Source organism: Epargyreus clarus, unplaced genomic scaffold (genome assembly GCF_041222505.1).
Source record: "Epargyreus clarus isolate Ecla_fem2 unplaced genomic scaffold, WU_Ecla_fem_2.2 ptg000023l, whole genome shotgun sequence".
NCBI classification, from domain to species: domain Eukaryota; kingdom Metazoa; phylum Arthropoda; class Insecta; order Lepidoptera; family Hesperiidae; genus Epargyreus; species Epargyreus clarus.
This window is the reverse complement of record NW_027332230.1, coordinates 2466855-2489465: the sequence shown is the minus strand read 5'-3', so window position 1 is coordinate 2489465 and position 22611 is coordinate 2466855. Positions and strand designations below refer to the sequence as shown.

General features: G+C 36.3%; 1 protein-coding gene across 1 annotated transcript in view; it reads left to right on the top strand.

Annotated features, from left to right (window-relative positions):
* The window catches only part of LOC140751893 (uncharacterized), a 35751-nt gene that overhangs the window by 6129 nt on the left and 7011 nt on the right, over positions 1-22611 (top strand). Inside the window, exons 2-4 of the mRNA XM_073085995.1 lie at positions 7627-7832; positions 8704-8857; positions 17083-17200. Coding sequence (XP_072942096.1) covers positions 7627-7832; positions 8704-8857; positions 17083-17200 — 478 coding nt within the window. The remainder of the gene's footprint in view (positions 1-7626; positions 7833-8703; positions 8858-17082; positions 17201-22611) is intronic.

Below are 22611 nucleotides of genomic sequence, written 5' to 3'. Positions count from 1 at the left end.
TACAGTTTTTTATTCGGTTCAAACAGTTCGTAGCACGAATGCTTTATCTGATTTTATTACCTTCATAATGTAAGTACTTAGATACTTCTATTAGGCTTGGTTTTGAAAACCCTACCCTAAAAACTTATATTTTTCTGTGACAAAAAAGTGTACAAAATTTTATTCATTGGACGTGCTGAACCCCCGAATAACACCGCAAACTATGGATCATATTTATCGAACTGTTGTCTGCTTTCTGCTACTCATAGTTGGACGACGGTTGGAAGAGGAGTCGGAGGTCGCCTCATACTTTTTACTTAGGCGTAACCAGCTTTTTTTAACGAGGGGGAAACTTTCAAAAGGTACCCGGGAGCGACATAGGGTTATATGGGATTTTTATCGCACTAAACCCCCCGGTGGCCGTCCTCGGCTCTGCGTAGAGGACTCCGGGATCTCCAAAGGAACGCGACCGGAGTCCTCACAGCGCACTGCCCCGTCGGGCTCTGCCCACGACGTTCACGGTGTTCACGACGGTACGCGACCACACATACCGCTGTCTATCCCAGGGTTGCTGGCCGGGCGGTTCGAGCTCCCACTCTTGCCGTGCGCAACCCCGGCAGCCCCATTTTAGTCGCCTCTTACGACAGGCAGGGTATACCGTAGCCCTATTCTGGTCCCGGAACTAGGGACAAGGCGTAACCACGTATCGACGACCCAACTTTCCCATTGATTGTGAGTCTTCTAAGCGTAGCTACACTTTTAAAATAAAAGCTAAATAACTTCCCTCGCAACGGGAGCAGTGGAAAGCTCGTATATTAAAAACCCATTCAAAATCTTCCTTTTCTAAACCTCCAATACTGAATGAGCTCTTTGGATCGAATGAGCGAATATAATCGTTTCACCCGCAATTCGATTCGTTAGGAGCCGCGATTCTTTTTACCAAATTCACTTTCTTTGTATTTTCCGCATGAAAGAGTCCTGTGTGGAAAATTTCAAAGAATAATTCAAAGTTGGCGAAGTGTGCGATCACGAAAGTGACTCGCTCGATTTTAATAAGGACCCGGCACTCCAATGTCACTTTTGCGTTTGAATTTTTTAAGTGGCTTCGGCGAGTGGGGCGAAAGTATTCCGTGTAGGGTAGCCACTTTGGTGCTGTCCCGTGATTCTCTATTCTGATAAACTTATTTAAATATATTTCAAGGGATATTTGTTTTAGAATACTTCCTATAAAAACATTCGGTAATAATTACCACTTCAGTAGTGTCCACCACGATCACCAAATAACAAAAGAATTCAAACTTTAGAATGTCATCGTAATGAAAAACAGCTATAATAATAAAGATAAAACGTAGTTCAACTTGTTAGTATATTAATATGCATTTAACTCATATTAATATGCATTTGTAACATAAATTTCGTTTTGTCCTAAAAACATAAATGCGCTTAGTAACAATCAATGCAATGTTTATATATGTAATATAATAAAATCCACACAAAACCATTGCCACCCTATTATCAAGTGTCCTGTGTAAACTGTGACGAACTTTGCCAAAGTTATCCCCTCGATTTGCAAAACACGTGAGACGGGTACCTCCAACAATCCTGCTAACGTCAAATTTTCGCCACTTTTCCTTTACGACTCTTGTTTGACGCATGATGCCTTGAAGTTGGTGGTCAAAGGAGATGTTTTGGTTTAATGTTGAACACTTTTGAAAGTTTGCATTTTTGTAAGATAAGTAGCAAAAAGTAAGGCATACGCACCATTTTCCACTGTACTTAATACTTTGTTCATCTTCTTGAATGAATTATAGTTATTTGGAGAACGCGTGTACCTTTCTTCATAAGAATTTGTGAGGAGTAATTTTGATCACTTTGTCAACTCTTGAGAATCTACTTCAATGTTCTCAAACAACTACATTTGAGATCAATATTATCGGAGCTGTTAATATGTGTTGCTTAATAACACTTTTCTTTTGTTACTTGAACACATTTCTTTTAAAGTGTAGCATGTAGATGATGAAGACTGTTGATCTCTAGAAGTTACGCAAAAGCAACATAATGATTTCATAAAAACGTATACTGTAAAAACATCAGCGCATTTCCCATATGGCGTCAAAGTAAGGAATTTGGCAAAAAAACCGCGCGTGGCAAAAATATGACTTCGATCATTATAAGTGTCTCGGAGCACTGGAGTGTAGCGCCGACCGCCTGCTTGCAACCTTATATGCAGATTTTTTTGTATCTAGGTTCAAAAAAAATCAATTGCAATAACAGGCAAACAATTATCTACTAACACCAGACAACAAATTAACTTAATATCTTTATGATTTTTTAACATTTGGCAAGTGTATAACTTGTTATTGATTATAACACATATCCTAAAACTTACGAGTAACTGAGATAAGTCGATAGATAGTATAGCGTCATTTGCCCTTAAGTTTATGGAAATTATAAAATTGGTGGTTTCGCAGTGATCAATCCAAGCAAACAGATGTTAAAATTAGTTAGTACCCTTTACCAGTTAAAATGAAATGCGCCACAAAGAAACACTAAACAAGATCAAAGATAGTCCTGGTCTAAAACTTGCATTTGCATTAACCACAAAGGCCCGTGCAGGTTCGGTTCCGCTCAAGAAGAAGACAATATGGCGATGGCGATATCGCATCGCATTATCAACGCTTAAGCAGCTAAGTGGAACGCGCGTTGCCCGTCACACCTCATGATTTTAAAACACATGTTTGTATCTATCTTTGTCTCGCCTTATACAAAAGTGTTGCCGTCTCTCTCAAGACGTAGATCACCCGGCCGTAGTTTTTTCTATATTTTTTGAATTTTTTGTGCCATTGAGGACGCGTGCCAGGATGAGCCAGTAATGTTACTGTTTAAATTAAGTTTTGGTTAATTCTATAATTATACTTTGAGGTTAAATGTAATTACACACTGAATATTAAATTGCGCGCAACTGAGCAAATGTACACTAATAATACTGATCCGTTATTTTAAATTCAACTTGTATCGTCTAAATGCATCCGATGATATTTGTGTTTGTATGTTTAAGTGTGTACGTATTTACGTGTGTACTTTAACCTCACGATCTTTTGATTTATACCCTTTTAGTACATCAAAGCTTAACACGGAAGAATGCTGCCTATTCAATAGGTACTATATCCCCATTCAATAGCTTACTTCTAATTTTTAAAAGCGAAGGTAACTAACCAATTTTTCCGACTGCCAGTCAAAGGGCTTTGAGCTTTTTGCGTATTGATAGCAACCCTAAAATATATTGAATCCAATGATGGAAACCCACTAGCGGCTTGCATTCCCGATACGCGTCGTTTGACATAACATTAGGTTATGTCAAACGACGCGTTATTATTTATTAAACTCAGTTATTTAAATAAGAAATATGTATGAATAATTTGAAAAAACAATTTTAATATCTGGTATCTCAATTCAGTGGCAGTGATAGCCTAGTGGTTAAGAAACGCGGCCTCTCGATCGAGGGGTCCGAGGTTCAAATCCCAGGCGCACCTCTGATTTTCAAATTTATGTGCGTATTAGAAATTAATTATCACTTGCTTAAACGGTGAAGGAAAACATCGCGAGGAAACCTGCATACCTGAGAGATAAAAATCTTAAAGGTCTGTGAAGTCTACCAATACGCACTTGGCCAGCGCGGTGGACTATGGCCTAATCCTTCTCATTCTGAGAGGAGACCCGTGCCCAGCAGTGGGACTGTAATGGGTAGATGATGATGATCTCAATTCATTAGTGTTTCTTTTTTTATATAATATAGGAGTAGCAGACGAGCATGCAGTCCACCTGATGGTAAGTGGCTACTGCCGCCCATGGACATCTGTAATGAACCACAGATAGGATTAGATATTCCGACCTGAGGTCAGCCACAGATGCGCCGCTACTCCTGAAGACTAAGCTGGAACGCCTCGGAAAAGTATGTCTCCCTTACCACACCCTTCAAACCAGAACACAGCAGCGCTTAACACTGCTGTTATAAGGCAGAAATAGGTGTGGCGGTGATGCCGCCGGAGTCGAACCACAAATGGTTCTACCACCTTTTACCTGTTGTTTCTGTAGGTCAGTAGTTTACAATACAAATTATAATCATTTATTTACCTGACTCAAAAAATAGCCACAGCCGTACCATCGTTTAGTCGCCATATCTATTTTTGCCCTGTAACAATATTACTAAGCTCTGCTATTTTCCATTTTGAAGGGTGTGGTAAAGAAGACATCCTTATCCGTAGCGCTCCAACTTAATCCTTAGTAACGCATCTGTGACCAACCTCAGGTGGGAATCTCATCTTATCTGGGGTTGATTAATGATCTCTATGGATAGCAGTAGCCACTTACCATTAAATGGACTGCATACCCGTATCTACTTCAATATTAAAAAAGACGCTTAACGCATGCCGTAGTCGCGATAGTTAGACGCACACCTTGCAACCATAACTGGGGTGTGCAGTAGAGCGGTGAGTCGGTGCTATACTCGCATAAATGTTATTCTTTCCCGCATCTGATAGGCCATTTTTTAAATCATACAAAACTAGTAAATACTAAGTGCATTGCAATTAGTGTTTGTTTGTTTTTATAGTAAATTTTAATAAACTTAAGTAAATATACACCAGTCCAAACTTACGTAAGTGTAAACTAAAACATAACGGGTGAGATCTGGGCAATCATAGTTATTTAATTTGAAATAATATGTCTCTATAATTTATTCCGTGTAAATGTCATGACATGATTTTTGTGCGATTATGAAAATCCCAGATTCTAAAATGTTAAATGACATTTCTGCTTCATATTTGATCTCTGTACATAAATACACAAAACCAATACAGATCGAGGCTTCGTACTAGCCCTTAGAGATTATAGGCGAGCCGACAGTTTTATCTTATGAAATGCCGAAAGAATTGTTTTAATATTCCATATGTTGGCCTGCCTTTTTTCATCCAGAAAGTTTTCATTTTCTGGTAAGACACAAGTAGATAAATAACTTGTTGAAAAATTACTTGCAAATACTTAAATTAAGCGCCGCCTTAGAAATAAGCTGACTGATTAGACAGTATTATATTGTTGTATTTTATTAGACAGTATTATATTTCTGTCTATCAATATTTCACATCTGTTTTCTTATCACTGCCTTTAAGGTGTTGATGAGTGTACAGATGAATGATGATGGATACGACGACAGCACGAAGCCATGGTGTGTACAAGAATTGTGCACCTGGGTAGTCAAAATGAATATAAGAAGAACTGCATTAGTTAAGTTATTCCCAATTTCTACGAGTATGCTTGTCGTTTAAGCTGGTTAAGTAGTGAATAGTAAAATAGCAATACGTTGATTATTTTGCGATTCGCCGTTGTCGATAAAATCTGTGCAAACCGTGTAGGTATACATTTGATTATCAAAATATTAATCTTTAAAAATTCTTACTTAAATTATGGGAATGTTTCCAGTAGTACCAGAACCACATACACAAATTATTTATGTTACTTTAAAAAAATTGTTCTGTTTTTCTTTCTTTCAATTCAAATTATTTTTCCCTCAAATGATACAATCATTAATAGATGGCGATGGAGCAATTCCTCGATAATACTTTATGAAATTGAGTGTATATCCTGAAGCGCATTAGGCGCCCTCTCGCGTGGAAACCTCGTTATTATCGGCGAGGAGCCGACCAAACATTGTTTCGCGGTTTCCTATCAATTCCGGCTTCGTTCCGGCAATCCGTGTTTTTCATCGTCAAATATTTTGGTTTGTTAGTATTGGATCTTTCTTCTCGTAGTATTCTATAATTGGAAGGAATCTGTTGATTAAAAAATGCAAATGTAGACCGAAAAGGTAAAATAATAGCTAGGTGCGGGACGAACTCTCATCCGAATGGTTCCTTCCCACCAATTTTCATTTATTTTTTATTTTTAATATTTTTATCATAACGATCATAGAAGTAGATGCATTTGAACTGTTTACCTATTATAGTTCAATAGATAAAGCGAAACGCGTCTAAAATAGTGGTTTCTTGTATGGCGACCCCCATTTATTTTCAAGTGTTTGTTTAATTTTAGTACGTGTTGTTATAGACAACATAGTATAGACAGTTAACGGTGGCCGTTACACATACTTCGCAAAAAAATAAGTTTCTATCTATTACGACTCAAAAGACCTCAGTGACAGACTAACAGACAGCCTTTTTGCTCTTTGGTACGGAATCCAAAAAACTGACTTGCTGCTGAGTGCATGCAATATTTTCCAAACTACTTAGTGATAGAAAAAAGTTCACGAGTGAAGGATAATTGCAAACTATCAAAATATTTCAAATAAAATTATGTAGGATGTTATAATTTTTTAATTTGAAATATTATGATTACAATACTCAGAACACTTAATATGTAAATACAAAATCAAAAAATCTATACCTACAAAAATGAACCTTAGTTAACGCTATTTCATTATTTATTCGTATATTCCACGAATTGATATACAATATTGGAAAATAATTGATATCAAAAAAGCAGTGATAGCCTAATGGTTAAGAAACTCGGCACCTCGAATGAGGATTCCGAGGTTCAAATCCCAGGCACGCACCTCTGATTTTTCAAAGTTATGTGCGTATTAGAAATTAATTAATACTTGCTTAAAACGGTGAAGGAAACATCGTGAAGAAATCTGCATACCTGAGAGACTTGTATAAAAAAAATCTCAAAGGTATGTGAAGTCTACCAATACGCACTTGGCCAGCGCGGTGGACTATGGCCTAATCCTTCTCATTCTGAGAGGAGACCCGTGGGACAATAATGGATTGATGACGATGGGAAAATAATATTTTCGAAATCCTAAAAATCGTCTCACATTTCAAAAGCATCAAAAAACGTTATATCTTAATTTTCTAAAATTAATATCTAATTGTAATATTAAAGAATAGATTCTTATCTCATTTAAACATGAAGTTTTATAACAAGCTACTTTTAATTAAAATTGTTGAAATATAATTAATATAGTCCATACAAACAGTTTTATTGTAAATTTATGATCTCAAAAAATCTGAATTGAATAGGTGGTTACGAAATACTTTGAACGAGACCTACTTTAGATTGATATAAATTATTTAGTTGCAGAGAGTAGACGCGTCTTGCTTGTGTACAGTGGTCTTAGGTGGTTTAAGGATATATTCTGAGTTGGCCAAGTGCGAATTAGACTAGGAATAGAATTAGGTACACACATCAGTAGGCTTTACAGATCTTTAAGAACACTTTTGAAGACACACTCAGGCGTGAGGGTTTCCTTACAATGTTTTCCTTCACCTATATAGCTAGTGACTCAAATGCCTGAGATTCGAACCTCGAATCCCCCGACGGGGAAGTGAGAGGAATAATTTCAACCACAAGGCTATCAATGGTTACATAACAAGTAATTAATATCGTTAACTATCAAATTCCGTTTCTATGAATGTCTATATTTAAAAAGTCGAATAAAAATAACACTTTCAAGAACTAATAATGATCACCTCCGTTCCTGTAGTAAACTTTCCCTGCCTGCCAGGTCTTTTACCAACTCCTGTGCTAAGTTCCTGTTAAAGTAGAATTCTATATCTTCCAAGAACTGATTGATGCATTTGTTTATTTCAGATGTTTACTCCGTCAGAATAGTGAACACCCGGATACCCGAGGTCCTCCAATACGGGACAAAAGATGCCATCACATTAGACTGTGACTACGTGCTGAGCAATGTGACAGGGCTCGTGATTAAATGGTTCTACATGGATCGCTCGCACCAAGTTTACCAGTGGATCCCGCCCCATAAGCCGCAAGCCTTGGGAATTTTGAGGAATAAGGTAACAATCATACAGATACATTTTTTTATAATATTGACTAAACAACTGAACATGTAGCCCACCTGATTTCAAGTCTTTTTGCCTATTAACATCTGGAATTAATACCCGATAAAACAAGATTCTCATCTGAGGTTAGCTAGATGCATTGCTGCATCTGAGGAATGCCTCGTATAAGTATGTCTCCCTTACTACATCCTTTAAATTAGAACACAGCAGAGCTTAACACTCCTTCTATTAAGCAGAAATTAGTGTGACGGTGGCGCTGACAAAGTCGAACCACAAAGGATTTTACTCCCTTAAATTTTATTTTACATGTTTTTTAAGATCAGTGCAATCTTCATCTAAGCTTGTAAAACCCAGATTGACAATATTGGATATGCAGATTCTCGGAGAGAATCAAATTTGCCGAGATCAAACTGCAAGCGATGCCTATAATATTTTATTGCTGGAATTTTTCGCGTTCAAAATCTTCTTAATATTCTGGCATAGATAATACGGTAAAGCGCTTGAGATGCTGTTTCAACGACATATAATATTATTGAAGAATATGCATTGAAAACATTTTTTATTCTTCAATGACGTAATGACAACGTTGTGTCACCCATAAGGGTAACAAATAAGGTTTGCAAAATATCATACAAAGCTTTAAGAAATTCGTGAATACTAGAAAGTTAACACCGCCACGCCTACATCTGCCTATATGATAACAATATTAAGACGAAAAGTTATGTTTTCTTTAAAGAGCTATGTTTGATTTGATGAGGAGGTTTTTACCCGACGAAATGGGTGAAAGGCAACTTTTTACTGGAGTTAAATCACGAAAGTTTTTTGCACCTTTGACTCATAAACTTTATCATTATAATTGTTACAGCTGGATCTGACCTACAAAGTCTCTCAGGACCCGTACACTCAGTACCGCGCGCTACGCATCCTCTCTCCCGGCACCGAACTCACTGGCAACTACACTTGTGTAATCTCCACTTTCCTAGCTGAAGACGAGAGGACACGGCCTATGACTATATTTGGTAAGAAACTTATTATAACTTAAAGTCACCTATAAGTAGATTTACTAGAAACTGTTGAGTATTGACGTCTTCATACATTATTGTTCCATTGCTTGGTATGGCTATCTTTTTAAGAGTTGGACCGTAGTTCACCGTACCGGTCAAGGGTGTGGGTATTTTTGCACACTCTTGTGAAATTTTGTTTCTTTTATTTCTTTATGATCTCTTACATATTATATAGATATTATATAGAACCCATTGTGGTTCGACTCCGGCGGCACCACCGCCACACCTATTTCTACCTAATAACAGCAGTGTTAGGCGCTGCTGTGTTCCGGTTTGAAGGGTGTGGTAAGGGAGACATACTTTTCCGAGGCGTTCCAGCTTAGTCCTCAGGGGTAGCGGTGCATCTGTGGCCGACCTCAGACAGGAATATCTAATCCTGTCTGGGATTTATTACAGATGTCCATGGGCGGCAGTAGCCACTTACCATCAGGTGGACTGCATGCTCAAACAACAAACAATAAAATTCGATAAAGCCCAATAGTTAGTCTTATAGTGATGCTATTGCTTAGTATGTACACAATGGCAAAAACATTTATAAATACGTCCAAAATAAAATATTAAAATAATTATAGCTTTAAACAAAATACTCATTACTCACTTTTAATTTTTAAATGGAATTTAAAAGTATGAAACGTTCATAGCTATGTTTATTTTTTACAACTGTGAGGGTAGTGTATTAATATTCGTACGGTGTAAAAATCGGCTACTTTGGACACAGAAATGCGTAGTTAAAATGCGGGTTTAGGTCACAGAGTGCTATAAAATAGGTTTTCGATGTTTTCCTACACCATTAAACCAAGTGATTATTAATACCTAATACGTAACTTTGAAATATCTGGCTAGGATTGATACTCTCAATCTAGAGGCCGCACTTGAACTATTAGAGTTAGTGAATGCAATCCCGACTCGAGATAGTAGTTTAACTCGCGGGATTAGAAATCACCAATCCCGCGGGATCCCGAGATTTTCGAGATCTCGTCTAATTAAAAAAATCACATCACTGTAAACTTTTTTTTTTTTTTTTTTTTTTTATAATATAAGAGTAGCAGACGAGCATGCAGTCCACCTGATGGTAAGTGGCTACTGCCGCCCATGGACATCTGTAATCAACCCCAGATAGGATTAGATATTCCTACCTGAGGTCGGCCACAGATGCGCCGCTACCCCTGAGGACTAAGCTGGAACGCCTCGGAAAAGTCTGTCTCCCTTACCACACCCTTCAAACCGGAACACAGCAGCGCTTAACACTACTGTTATTAGGTTGAAATAGGTGTGGCGGTGGTGCCGCCGGAGTCGAACCACAAAGGGTTCTACCACCTTCATAACATGAAATTATGAAAACTGTTGGTTATAGTGAGGTTAAATAAAACAAAATATTATTGGAAATAAAAGCCTATCCTTTAATTTAACTAAAGTAACGAAATAATTAACAGTTTTACTAAAATAATCAAAACGAGGTATAGAATAGTTAAAAATTAAAAAGTAGTTATGGATGAAAGTTACATTTATATTTATTTAACTCTCTTAAAGTGTTCATAAACAACAAAAAAGGCGTAATTTAAGAAAAAAACAACTGTACGCTGTCGCGAGCGGATGTGTGTAATCGCTGATCATTGCCGCCTAATCCCGACAATCTCGAACAAGATCTCGTCATATTCTGCTTCGGGATTGATACCGAAAAATTACACGGGATCTCGCGAGATCGGGATCCCGCGAGACCGGAATTGCATTCCCTAATTAAAATGCTTACTATCACTAAGCTAATGGCGTCACATTATTCAAATAAAAAAAAACATATGTTGCAATAACGAACTTTTGCTCATACTCGTATTATATAAAAAGTCAAAAGCGAAACTGTTCCAATATTTACCTCGTTTTATCCCACTCGTTTCATATCTCATATAAAACGGACATGAAGCAATACCATTTCTAGGAAAGTGCTTTCTAACCCCGGCTCATAATAACGCTTCGACAGTCACTTCACAATTGCAGTATCATATTGAACTTTTGAAGTTGGCATGAAATGTCGAGCTGACATCGTTCAATAAATGAAATATCGTAAGGTGCACCGTCTGTACATATATTACTTATATTTTAACGTTGGATATGAAGGCTTAAGCTAAAGTAAATTGAATCAATAAGATCAATCGTGTATTAATGCCTAACCATACATACCACTTCCCACCATACAAGCTCACCATAGCGACAACTGCGTAGACAGGCGCTTTACCTAAAAATTCATAGTTTATCTTTACACTCACGCAACAGATTATGCCCTTAAAATCAACAGCGTGGACGATATGAACAACTTCGCAACCACAACAAAACTACAAGCGACACCGCGCATCATATAGACATTTTGTTTGTAGCTGCGTAGTAGTTGCTACAACGTAAGTACACAAATCTGCAGCGAATTATTCACACAAAGTCAGTTTTTGCAGGTATCATGTTCCTGTTGTGTGGTGTGATACGAGTGAAAGGAGATATTCGATTAAATACCATCCTTACTAATATTATAAATCCGAAAGTAACTCCGTCTGTCTGTCTGTCTGGTTGTCTCTTCTTCACACCTAAACCACTGAACCGATTTTAATGAAATTTTGTACAAAGATAGTCTAAGACTATTTTTATCCCGGAAATCCCACGGGATCTAGAGATGGCGATCTAAGATAGATTAATCGGAGAATCGACCTTTTGAACCCAAAACATCGATTATTTTAATCGAAATTAGTAAGGATTGAGTCGTAAAGTATGAATTTGATCAAGTGATGATCTTTAGCAAAGTTGAAGGTACGAATTTTCAGTTTTATATATGTTAGTATGTTATATTTTTTTCTTTTAAACGCGGGCGAAACCGCGGGAAAAATCTAGTATAAAATAAGGCAAATAAACAAATGTAATAAACAAACACTTCACAAGTTAACATTATTTTTAAATACCACAGACATTAAATTGATTTGTACAATTATTGTACTATGTACAAGTCTTTCATTATCATTACATAAATCACCTTTCATAACATAGCGTTTCACCTTACTAATAGCCAAACAATAACTTCCTTTAAATGATTCCTTAATGCATTTTCCATTGTTACTTCATCGTAGTTAATTCATTCAGATCGTTAATCATTCTTTCAATTTGCCTTGTATTCGTTCAATTTGTCTTTCATTCATTCGATGAATTTATTAAATAATATCGCGTCTACTTATTTTTCCAGCGAAGTTTTGTGATTTTCTAATTCATTTAGCTCGATGCTGAGTTTGTTCTCGTGCGGTTATTAGTGCGGACGGTAATGATTTTTCGAGTGTATGTATTATGTATGTATCTAATGTAACTATCTAATATATAGGTATGTTTAATAATAATTTGGCACGCCCTAAAATCCAAACGGCTTTATGAACATTAACATATTATGAGGTATCGTTCGTCAAAATCATGAAAGTTAAATTCTTATAGTATATTTCTTTTTAAAAAAAAATCTCTACTTAAATGTTAAGTTTAATTTAAATGCATTACTTTTATTACATACATAGGATTTTCTGGTCTTAAAATGTGTATCTAAAATCAGAATACGGGTGAAGAGTTTACGTACGAGTAATTATTACGTTTACTAAAGAACACTAATTTACTAAAAAAAAAAATTAAAAATACATTTTTTTATATTGATCACCAAGAAGCACGCAGTGCGTCACCAAATTCCAGGAATACATGCAGTTTAATTTATGCAAATATTTCAATCTCATAATAAGACATCAAATAAATTAATTTTAATCAATGCATCTACTCGTACTACTTATTTAACATAACCTTATTATTCATGTGGAGAAAAGGGATATATCAACGAGCCCAAAGCATGTTTGTATTACAAATGAAATCCAACGATTCAATACCCCATGTACCGATTGGAATGAGATTGAGATCTGTTTGATCAGTTGATTTATAATTCAATTTGGATATACATAGGTCCTTGGTATCAAGTTGTCTTAGTGTGTGTCTTACACCTACACTGGCAAACAAGCCGCATAGAATGTTCTGTTAAACTTCTACTGGCACAGGGTAACAAAATGAATTAGGCATTCCTGTAATGTTAGTGAATATGATTTAATAAATAAAAAAGAAAACTAAAAATTACTGCTAGCAAAAAAAAATCTTAAAAAATATCATCTTGCTTTGTTTTTATTTATAATTGCTTCCTAGAATTTGAGCCTTATAAACGACACCATCTGATGAAGTCATAAAAACTACTATATTTATTACTTTTTATCAAAATCGACCTCCTAATGATTTTCAGCATATTTCGTTATTCCTTACAGTTTCGGGTTTTGCCATTCACGCTCACTTGAAAAATTAACCCCATATAGTACATAGTAACAATGTTCTCGGCACGTGACTTCGTCACACAACATTATTGCATCAAGCGGTACATCCGGCACTTTCCTTTGAGCGAAGACTAAGCGGAAATTAATTATGTTATCTTTAAAATTTAGGTAAATTAATTTTAAATAGAGTCAATTTGGAAGGTTGGGATTCATTATTGCTAATATGTAATGTTTAAATCTTATTTAAAGTGGAAATGTACATTACTAGGCTAAATTGGGAATGATTCCTACTCTTCAGTGTTTAATATAAATATATTTTTAATCGACTTCAAAAAGGAGGTGGTTATCAATTCGGCCGGTATATATATATTTTTTTATGTATGTACAGCAATTACTCCGCCGTTACTGAACCGATTTTAATAATTCTTTTTTTATTGTGTAGAGACGAGCTGCAAGTTGGTCCCATTTAAATATGGTTAGGATCCATCGATTGGTTCTTGAGAAAAATAGGGGAACTCCTCCACCTATGTAAATATAACAGCCATAACTTCGCCGTTTATGAACCTATTTTAATGCCTTTCATTTCGTGTGTGGACAATTGCTACAAGTTGGTCCCATTTAAATATGATGAGGATCAGAGTGGGTTCTGGAGACAAAATATGTAACTCCTCAACCGATGGGTATAATTGAGTTGTGTTTGAAGATATTTGGTGTACGTTCTAATAAAATTACAAAGCCAGTTCATCATTGACTATTTAAGGGTCTGATAATGTGGCTCGGAGACAAAATATGTAACTCCTCAACCGATGAGAATAATTGAGTTGTGTTTGAAGATATTTGGTGTAGGTTCTAATGAAATTGCGAAGCCAGTTCATCATTGACTATTTGAGGGTCTGATAATGTGGCTCGGAGTCAAAATATGTAACTCCTCAACCGATGGGAATCATTGAGTTGTGTTTGAAGATATTTGGTGTAGGTTCTAATGAAATTGCAAAGCCAGTTCATCATTGACTATTTAAGAGTCTGATTATGTGACTCGGAGACAAAATATGTAACTCCTCAACCGTTGGGAATAATTGAGTTGTGTTTGAAGACATTTGGTGTAGGTTCTAATGAAATTGCAAAGCCAGTTCATCATTGACTATTTAAGGGTCTGATAATGTGCCTCGAAGACAAAATATGTAACTCCTCAACCGATGGGAATAATTGAGTTGTGTTTGAAGATATTTGGTGTAGGTTCTAATGAAATTGCAAAGCCAGTTTATCATTGACTATTTAGTTAGGTTAGGTTGGAACATATAAGACAATATAAAACTAAGCGAGCAGGGCGAAGCAGCGCCCTGCGAGCGGGCGGTTCCAATCAATGTAAATTCAGACCTTACCTTAATTCATGATCACTTTTATACAATTTTATATTGTATTAATATAAATGTTATTATGTCATCACTACAAAGGGTGAAAAAAAATTTTTAACAAAAAATACAACCGACTTCTATGTCACTACAAAGTAAAAAATAATTCAAATAAATGTTGGTTTAGTACATATTTCTGAAGTCGGCGCTCATATTAGACACGCTGTTTACATCGTTATCCAACGAAATATATTGATTGGCAAGTAGAAACATGAGATATAATCTGCATTATTTGTTTGCAAATTAGACGAAAAAGTAAATCATATATCGAAAATCCATACATAGTACAAATAGATATCTACAATAATATCGTATCTCAAAACTTTATTATAAATTACCAAATTCTAAGCCCATTGTTATTTTAGTCTACTGCGCACGTTAAAGCGCGGCTTAGTAACAATAACTTTGAGGTATCTCTCTGAAACGTTACCTGCAATTGTAGTTACAAGCCGAGAACTAAACGTGATATAACTTCACGACAACATTATTACATCAGCGATGCGGCAGTCCGCTTTGTGAATTGAGACGAAGCGGAAATTACTTTGGCAACTCTAGCACACAACCGCTTAGGTATGGCTCGGCGAGATGATGCTTAGACCCGTGTTCATAAAGACTTTAGCGGCTATCTAGCAACCTAACAGGATAAATAAGACTTGAAAAGCATAAGAGTGGTAGAAATCTTTGTAATTTAACTCCGTTGGCATATATTTAAAAAAATGAGGACAACTTCACAACTGAAATGATGTCATGAAATTCTTTCTATTGTGTAGTAAGGTAAAAACAACAAAAAATATTTTATATAGACATAAAACCCTACCTGAATTCTTGTTTGCAAATTATACTAAGAAGTTAATATTGTACCTAAAATCCGAACATAGTACATATAAATATGTGTATACGATAATTTCGTATCGTATCTACAAATTTCAGTATTAGTATGGGTTTGGTTTAGCAACAGCGTACAATGCGCTGTGCGCACGCAAGCAGTAATGGATACCCGCTGAGAATACACCGATATCAATGAAATAGAAATAACTCGAATAACAATATAACAAGGTGAGAGAGGAGCGCTTCATACTATTAATTGAATAATGGTTCGCGGAATTTTGAACCTTCATAGGTTATCCATTGATTCTTTAAGTATATCTTTCCTTATTAACAACTTATCAAGAAGTTTTATACTAATTTAACTCTTGCACTAATTCTCAGTAATTTGTTTGATTACATAAAGTTCATTAGAACTTTATGTAATCAAACAAATTCATTAGAACTTTATGTAATCAAACAAATTACTGAGAATGAATGAGAGAATTAACTAATGTTAAAATGATAATAAATCAAAGATTATTTGGAAAAAAAAGGTATAACATTTTTTACAGTACGCTGTGTTAGTGCGTATTCATTATGCGCGTGTTAAAAATTAATTATCACTTGCTTAAAATGCAAAGGCATCGTGAGGCAACTTACACGCCTGAGAGAACTTTAAAAACAACACAAGAAAAAAGTTCTCAAGGGTGGAGAAGTTTACTAATTAGCATTTGGCCAGTATGGTGGATCCATCCCCGGCAGTGGGACAGTAATCTACAGACGACACATTGTGTTTTTTTTATAATATAGGAGTAGCAGACTAGCATGCAGTCCACCTGATGGTAAGTGGCTTCTGTCGCCCATGGTCATCTGTAGTCAACCCCAGATAGGATTAGTTATTCCTACCTGAGGTCGGCCACAGATGCGCCGCTACCCCTGAGGACTAAGCTGGAACGCCTCGGAAAAGTCTGTCTCCCTTATCACACCCTTCAAACCGGAACACAGCAGCGCCTAACACTGCTGTTATTAGGTAGAAATAGGTGTGGCGGTGGTGCCGCTGGAGTCGAATCACAAAAGGTTGTACCACCTTCAAAATTTAAAATAGCTTAAAATTCAGTGGCGCTTCTTGTCTCTCTACATTCATGTTCTCAGTCCGATCGCTTCAAATATTGATGGATTTTATCGTATAAGCAAAACGGTCATTTGTATTCCATTAGCTCACTTCCCTTCCTTTGTTTTAGCTTAGCATGCTCCTCGCAGCTCGTATTAGTTTGACCCGCGGCGGTTCTTGCATAATTTCCTTAGAATATAAGCTGTTCCTTCCGGTGAATAAATTACGATAATCGATTTTCAATAGATTATTATTAGCATATGGCTGTTTTGTTGTATTGATTCATACGTTACAATGTATATTCTTGATCTAGTGTTTCGAGTTATCTTGCTTGCAAATGTCTATATTTCTTAACACTGCAGTTTAACCAGATATAGGTGTAGCGGTGGTAGATTCGGAGTCGAACCACAAAGGTTTTAAAATTATTATTACTTAATAAGTAAAGCATACTAAGAGGTCAAGCGAGTACCTTCGAGTGCGGATCTACATAAATTGATAGAACCTTTATTCAAATCTAATTATATTTTTCAGTTCCAGAGACGAGGTTCGACATGATCCAAGACAGGCTTCAGGATGGCTTCCTGAACATCATATGCTCCGTGGAAGGAGTTTTCCCGATGCCAGAACTGGTCATTTTGGCAGGAAATAGGTGAGAATATAATACTTCTCTACTTTATTAGGTTAAGTAACTTGATAAATACCTATACTACAATTTATAAAAATAAAAATCAGACTGCTTAGAAATAAATTACTGAAGAGATAAGAAATATAAAAATATGTCACGCCCAAATTTTAGTCGAATCTAACGACACCACATATTTATAAAACCATCAATCCGTTTATTCAAACCATCAATGTTATACATGTATGTATACAAAATCAGTTCGGATGTAACATTTTATGTACAAACGTTTTTTATCATGGACTTTTTGGTCGTTTTATATAAAATCCTTCAAGAGATTCCCACTACGTAAGTGCCTAGACATGTTGCATTCATCAGGAATCTAGTTTAATTCGACCTGTAGGAATCACTGGAATCCCCTGCATTCCATCGAGATTGCTTTCTGGCGCTCTACAGAATTGTAATAGTGCTGGTATATCTAACTGGTTTTACATAGTTTGGAAAAATAAATTCAGGTATGTTTAAATTTTAAACTTTATATTTTTTTAAATGTAAATCTAGAATCCTGTATTTATTTTTTTGTGTTTGAAATATTTTATTTTTGAACAAACGTATCTTATAGCCACTGCCACCCATGGACATATTTTGTTATTGTAAAATGATAACCGAAGAGAAAGTAAGAAACCCTGCCCAGTGGGAAAGAAATGTCTTCATAAAGATGATGTTCTTAATATCAAGAATCACGCAATACGTTCGCCAAATTTGAACCATCTCAATTCTTTAGGAGGCCGACATTTTTTATTCAAATGAGTCACTTATTAACAATAGTGTTTTGCTGGTATTTTTTATAACTACAATTTTTCTACAAAATCGATTACAAACACGTAATACATCGGATCTGTCAGACCCTTCTACATATGTATGCATTTCAGTGTCATCGTAATTCAATCTGGGCGGTCGTGGCATGTTCGGTGAGCGATGCGAACGCCTTGCGTTCTATCCGAATAGGATTGTTACAGTTGTTACATATTCTCGATGGAATTGGGTTCAACAATGCCCTAATTAACTAGATGTTGGACATAACAATATGAATAGGGTTCAAGGTATTTTACGGGTAACATACAAAAAAATAAATTGTGATTTAAATTCTTATAAAAAGATTTTAAATCACAATTTATTTTTTTGTATCAGCAAGAACTTTTCATCTTTTTTATATAATGAAAATATTTTTGGTATAACAAGAAGTATACAATATTTCTAAACCTTAAAAGTTCATGTCAAAAATTTATCGCAGGCTTTAATTAGTTTTAATAAACCCAGTAAAAATTACGTAGATACCCTAAACATTTTATAAGCTTAAAGAAGTCTACGACACTTTCTATTCCGTCATCAATCGTTGAGCGAAAGTCCCGTCTATACTGATTATAGCGATTTCCAAGCTTTACTCTTTCTGACAAAAAATACGAAAGTTGAAAATCAAATTATAAGTGGCCAAATGATAGTCGACTGCACATGCGGAAAGTTCCATTCCTCTAAATGTTTTTAGTATTTTTTTTAAAGTGTACATATTATAGTGCAATATAAAAACGTCGGGAAATACGGGTTTCTATTGTAATAGGTATTTATTGTCGAAGCAGCCATAGTCCTAAATACTCTTTTTTTTTTTGTTGACGAGGGGGAAACCTTCAAAAGGTACCCTATGCCGTGGGAGCGGCACGGGGTTATGTGGGATTCTTACCGCACTAAAACCCCCCCGGTGGCCGTCCTCGGCGCTGCGTAGAGGGCTCCGGGATCTCCAACGGAACGCAACCGCACCTTGGCTCGCAACGGCGCAACTTGGCGCGTTGCCCCGTCGGGCTACGCCCAAGTGAGCTTGAAACTCACCACACCATCTGGTGTTCACGACGGTATGCGATCACACATACCGCCGTCCATCCCGGGGTTGCTGGCCGGGCAGTTCGAGCTCCCACTCTTGCCGTCCGCAACCCCGGAACGCCCCTTTTAGTCGCCTCTTACGACAGGCAGGGGATACCGTAGCCCTATTCTGGTCCCGGAACTACAGGGACACCGCGCCGGTGGGCGTTACCTACGCCTGCAGCGACTCCTTCGAGCGGGTCCAGCGCGCTCCCTTGCTCGCTCGGCGTCTTCCTTCGCGGACATGACTATGTCGAGTCGTACATACTCTATGTTTGTTTTAACTATCCATCTTTTACTGTTTAGAAGATATGGTATCAGGAATATATCTCCTAAACTGTTGTGACTGATGAACAGACGGACAGACAGTGGAGACTTAGTGATATAGTTGCGTTTTTATTCATTGGTTAAGAAACCCTAAACATACTAAATATAACTATACTCACATTTTGCTATAATTCAAACAAATATATCAGCCATTGCAATATTACTCAGCCAACTACGACAATATTGTTCCACAAAGATACCACTATTATTGATGGCTTTAGAACAAGTTTCGAAGTTCGTATCTAAGACACTTAGTTATAATAGCTGATACCTATTCAATGACCTGCAGGAACGCCGATAGGTTCCACAACTGAGTGCACTCGCGCCAGATGAACTTCAGTGGCGCCTAAATCGGGTCTATGGTGAAAATATACGTGAAGATATTGCAAATAAGACTGTCTTTACAAGTTCATATACAGATATTACCTAAATTATTTAAAAAATAATTATTTGTTATAACACTTAGCGTAGCCTAGTCCAAAGGTACAAAATTTTAATAAAATTTGATCATATATACCAAGTAAATCTAGAATATTGTTTATAAATGGTTCTTTATTTTACTTGTGTCGCTATATGGCAAAGAGTTATTTGCTATTTCGATTTTCAAAATAATAACATCGCTGACATGTCAGCGGTCATGTCAGAAGAGTCATGACTCTTCTCGGAATGTCAGAACTTTTTGCGATAATAGTAAAACGAGGCTATGGCATTATTTTAACAAGAATCAACGTATTGTTCAAAATATTTTTTTTATAATACAGGAGTAGCAGACGAGCATGCAGTCCACCTGATGGTAAGTGGCTACTGCCGCCCATGGACATCTGTAACCAAACCAAGATAGGTTTAGATATTTCTACCTGCGGTCGACCACTGATGCACTACTACCCCTGAGGACTAAGATGGAACGCCTCGGAAAAGTATGTCTCCCTTACCACACCCTTCAAACCGGAACACAGCTGTGCCAAACACTGCTGTTATGAGGATTTCTACCTAAGGTGTGGCGGTGGTGCCGCTGGAGTCGAACCACAAAGGGTTCTGCCACCTTCAAATGTTTTTAATTAATAGTCGTTTATTACCTACTCATGAATAAAACAATATTTTATGTGTCATATTGGAGCCTCCGTCATATTGCATTTAGAATGACGTCACTAAACTAATCAAGCACTGTCATCCAAACCAAACTTATATACAATCTTTTAAGTTCAATCGATTGAAACTAACTGATTTAAAATTTTGTTGCAAGACTTAACCCTCACATACGAGTACCTACATACGAAGTATCAAATCACGTTAAATAAAAGTTTGTTAACAAAAAACGTGCGTTCACGCGTCAACTATCAGCCCGTGCGTTTACAAATTCTTCAGAGTTTAAGACTAAATAATTCGGATGCTACGCGAAAGTTGGCTAACAACCCAGACATGCACACTACCGATGCATACTCCACGAACTCCGTTAGTTTGTCGTGATGGTATTCGCTCCATTGCAACGTGCTTTCAGCATTCCCCTTACGTTAGGACTTCGTTCTACTTCGTAAGTGTTGTTGTGTAAAACTTACGAATTAATGTGATCTTACGAACTAATTTATGTCATACTACTTTTTGCCCGCGGCTTCGCCCGCGTTTAAAAGAAAATAATATACTAACATACATATACCTGAAAATTCGTACCTTCATTGGAACGACAGTGGCGCCATCTGACGAAAATTGATCGTACCAACTCTGGAACCTTCGTGGGCACATGGACAACAACTTTGCTAAAGATCATCACCTGATCAAATGCATAGTTTACGATTCAATACTTACTAATATCGATTAAAATAATCGACTTTTTTGGTCCAAAAGATCGATTCTCCGATTAATCGATCTTAGATCGCCATTCCTAGTTCCCCTGGGATTTCCGGGATAAAAACTATCCTATATCCTTTCTCGGGTCTCAGACTATCTTTGTACAAAATTTCATTAAAATCGGTTCAGTGGTTTAGGCGTCAAGAAGAGACAGACAGACAGACAGAGTTACTTTCGGATTTATAATATTAGTAGGGATTGTGATAGAAAAGTGGTATTGAATTCAACTCAACTCCTATAACATAATTTTTATATCCTTAAAATGATTGTTTTGTTTAAATTATTACTCGTACTTGTGTGTAGTGCATTAGACTTTTTCGACTACGGGTTTTAATTATCAGGCTCATGATTTTTTGTAATTAAATGAAATTATTATTTACTTACACATACGGATTTACAGTGGTCTCACACTCTCCAATTGTTCCGTGGATATGTTTTTTGCCATGCATGTTATACGCACGCGGGTCACGATTACGTTAAAACGAGTTAATTAGATATTATACCCACTTCTGATGTTGGCAAACAGCTTGTAATCTCAAACAATGTTTAACGATAGATGGATATCTTTCTTGACATGCAAATATATGCACGCGGGTCACGATTACATTAAAACGAATTAATTAGATATGACACCCACTTCTGATGTTGGCAAACAGCTTGTAATCTCAAACAATGTTTAACGACTTTTCCTTTATTATTATAAATTCAGATCAACTACTTAAGGCTCACTGAAACATTATCTTTTTGTTGCTTTATAAAAAAAACTAGGAGATTAAGATCTACATCTAAGATCTAAGCTAAGATTTATCGAGATTAAATTTAAGCTACGTTTTAATAATTTGAAACGTTTTTCTCGAATATATCATTTAATACTATTTAATATTTTAAAATCATCCCCAATTAAAGCAGTGGCCATCCTTAAAAATAATTGAAGTCAGTGTCACATTAAATTTAAATTTAGACATATTGTAATTAATGACATATTAAAAGCTTTTAAAGAATTAACAGTTAAAAATACTAGGGACATTTGGGGAATGTCAGTAAAAGGTTGTAAATCAATCATTAAAATTTTAGCTCCCTACTTAGTCACTAATTTTAATATGTGTGTTGATCAGGGCTGTTTCCCTGATTTAATGAAACATAGCAAAATTATTCCATTGTTTAAGGCAGGTGATAGTAAAGATCCCAACAATTAAAGACTTATCTCAGTACTGCCTGTTCTAAGTAAATTTTTTGAAAAGTTCCTTTTACACCAAATGTTGCTTCATTTTAAACTAAATAATCTTTTACACCAAAAGCTATTTGGCTTTACTTAAGGCCGTTCTACCACAGATGCTGGTGTTCAATTGCTG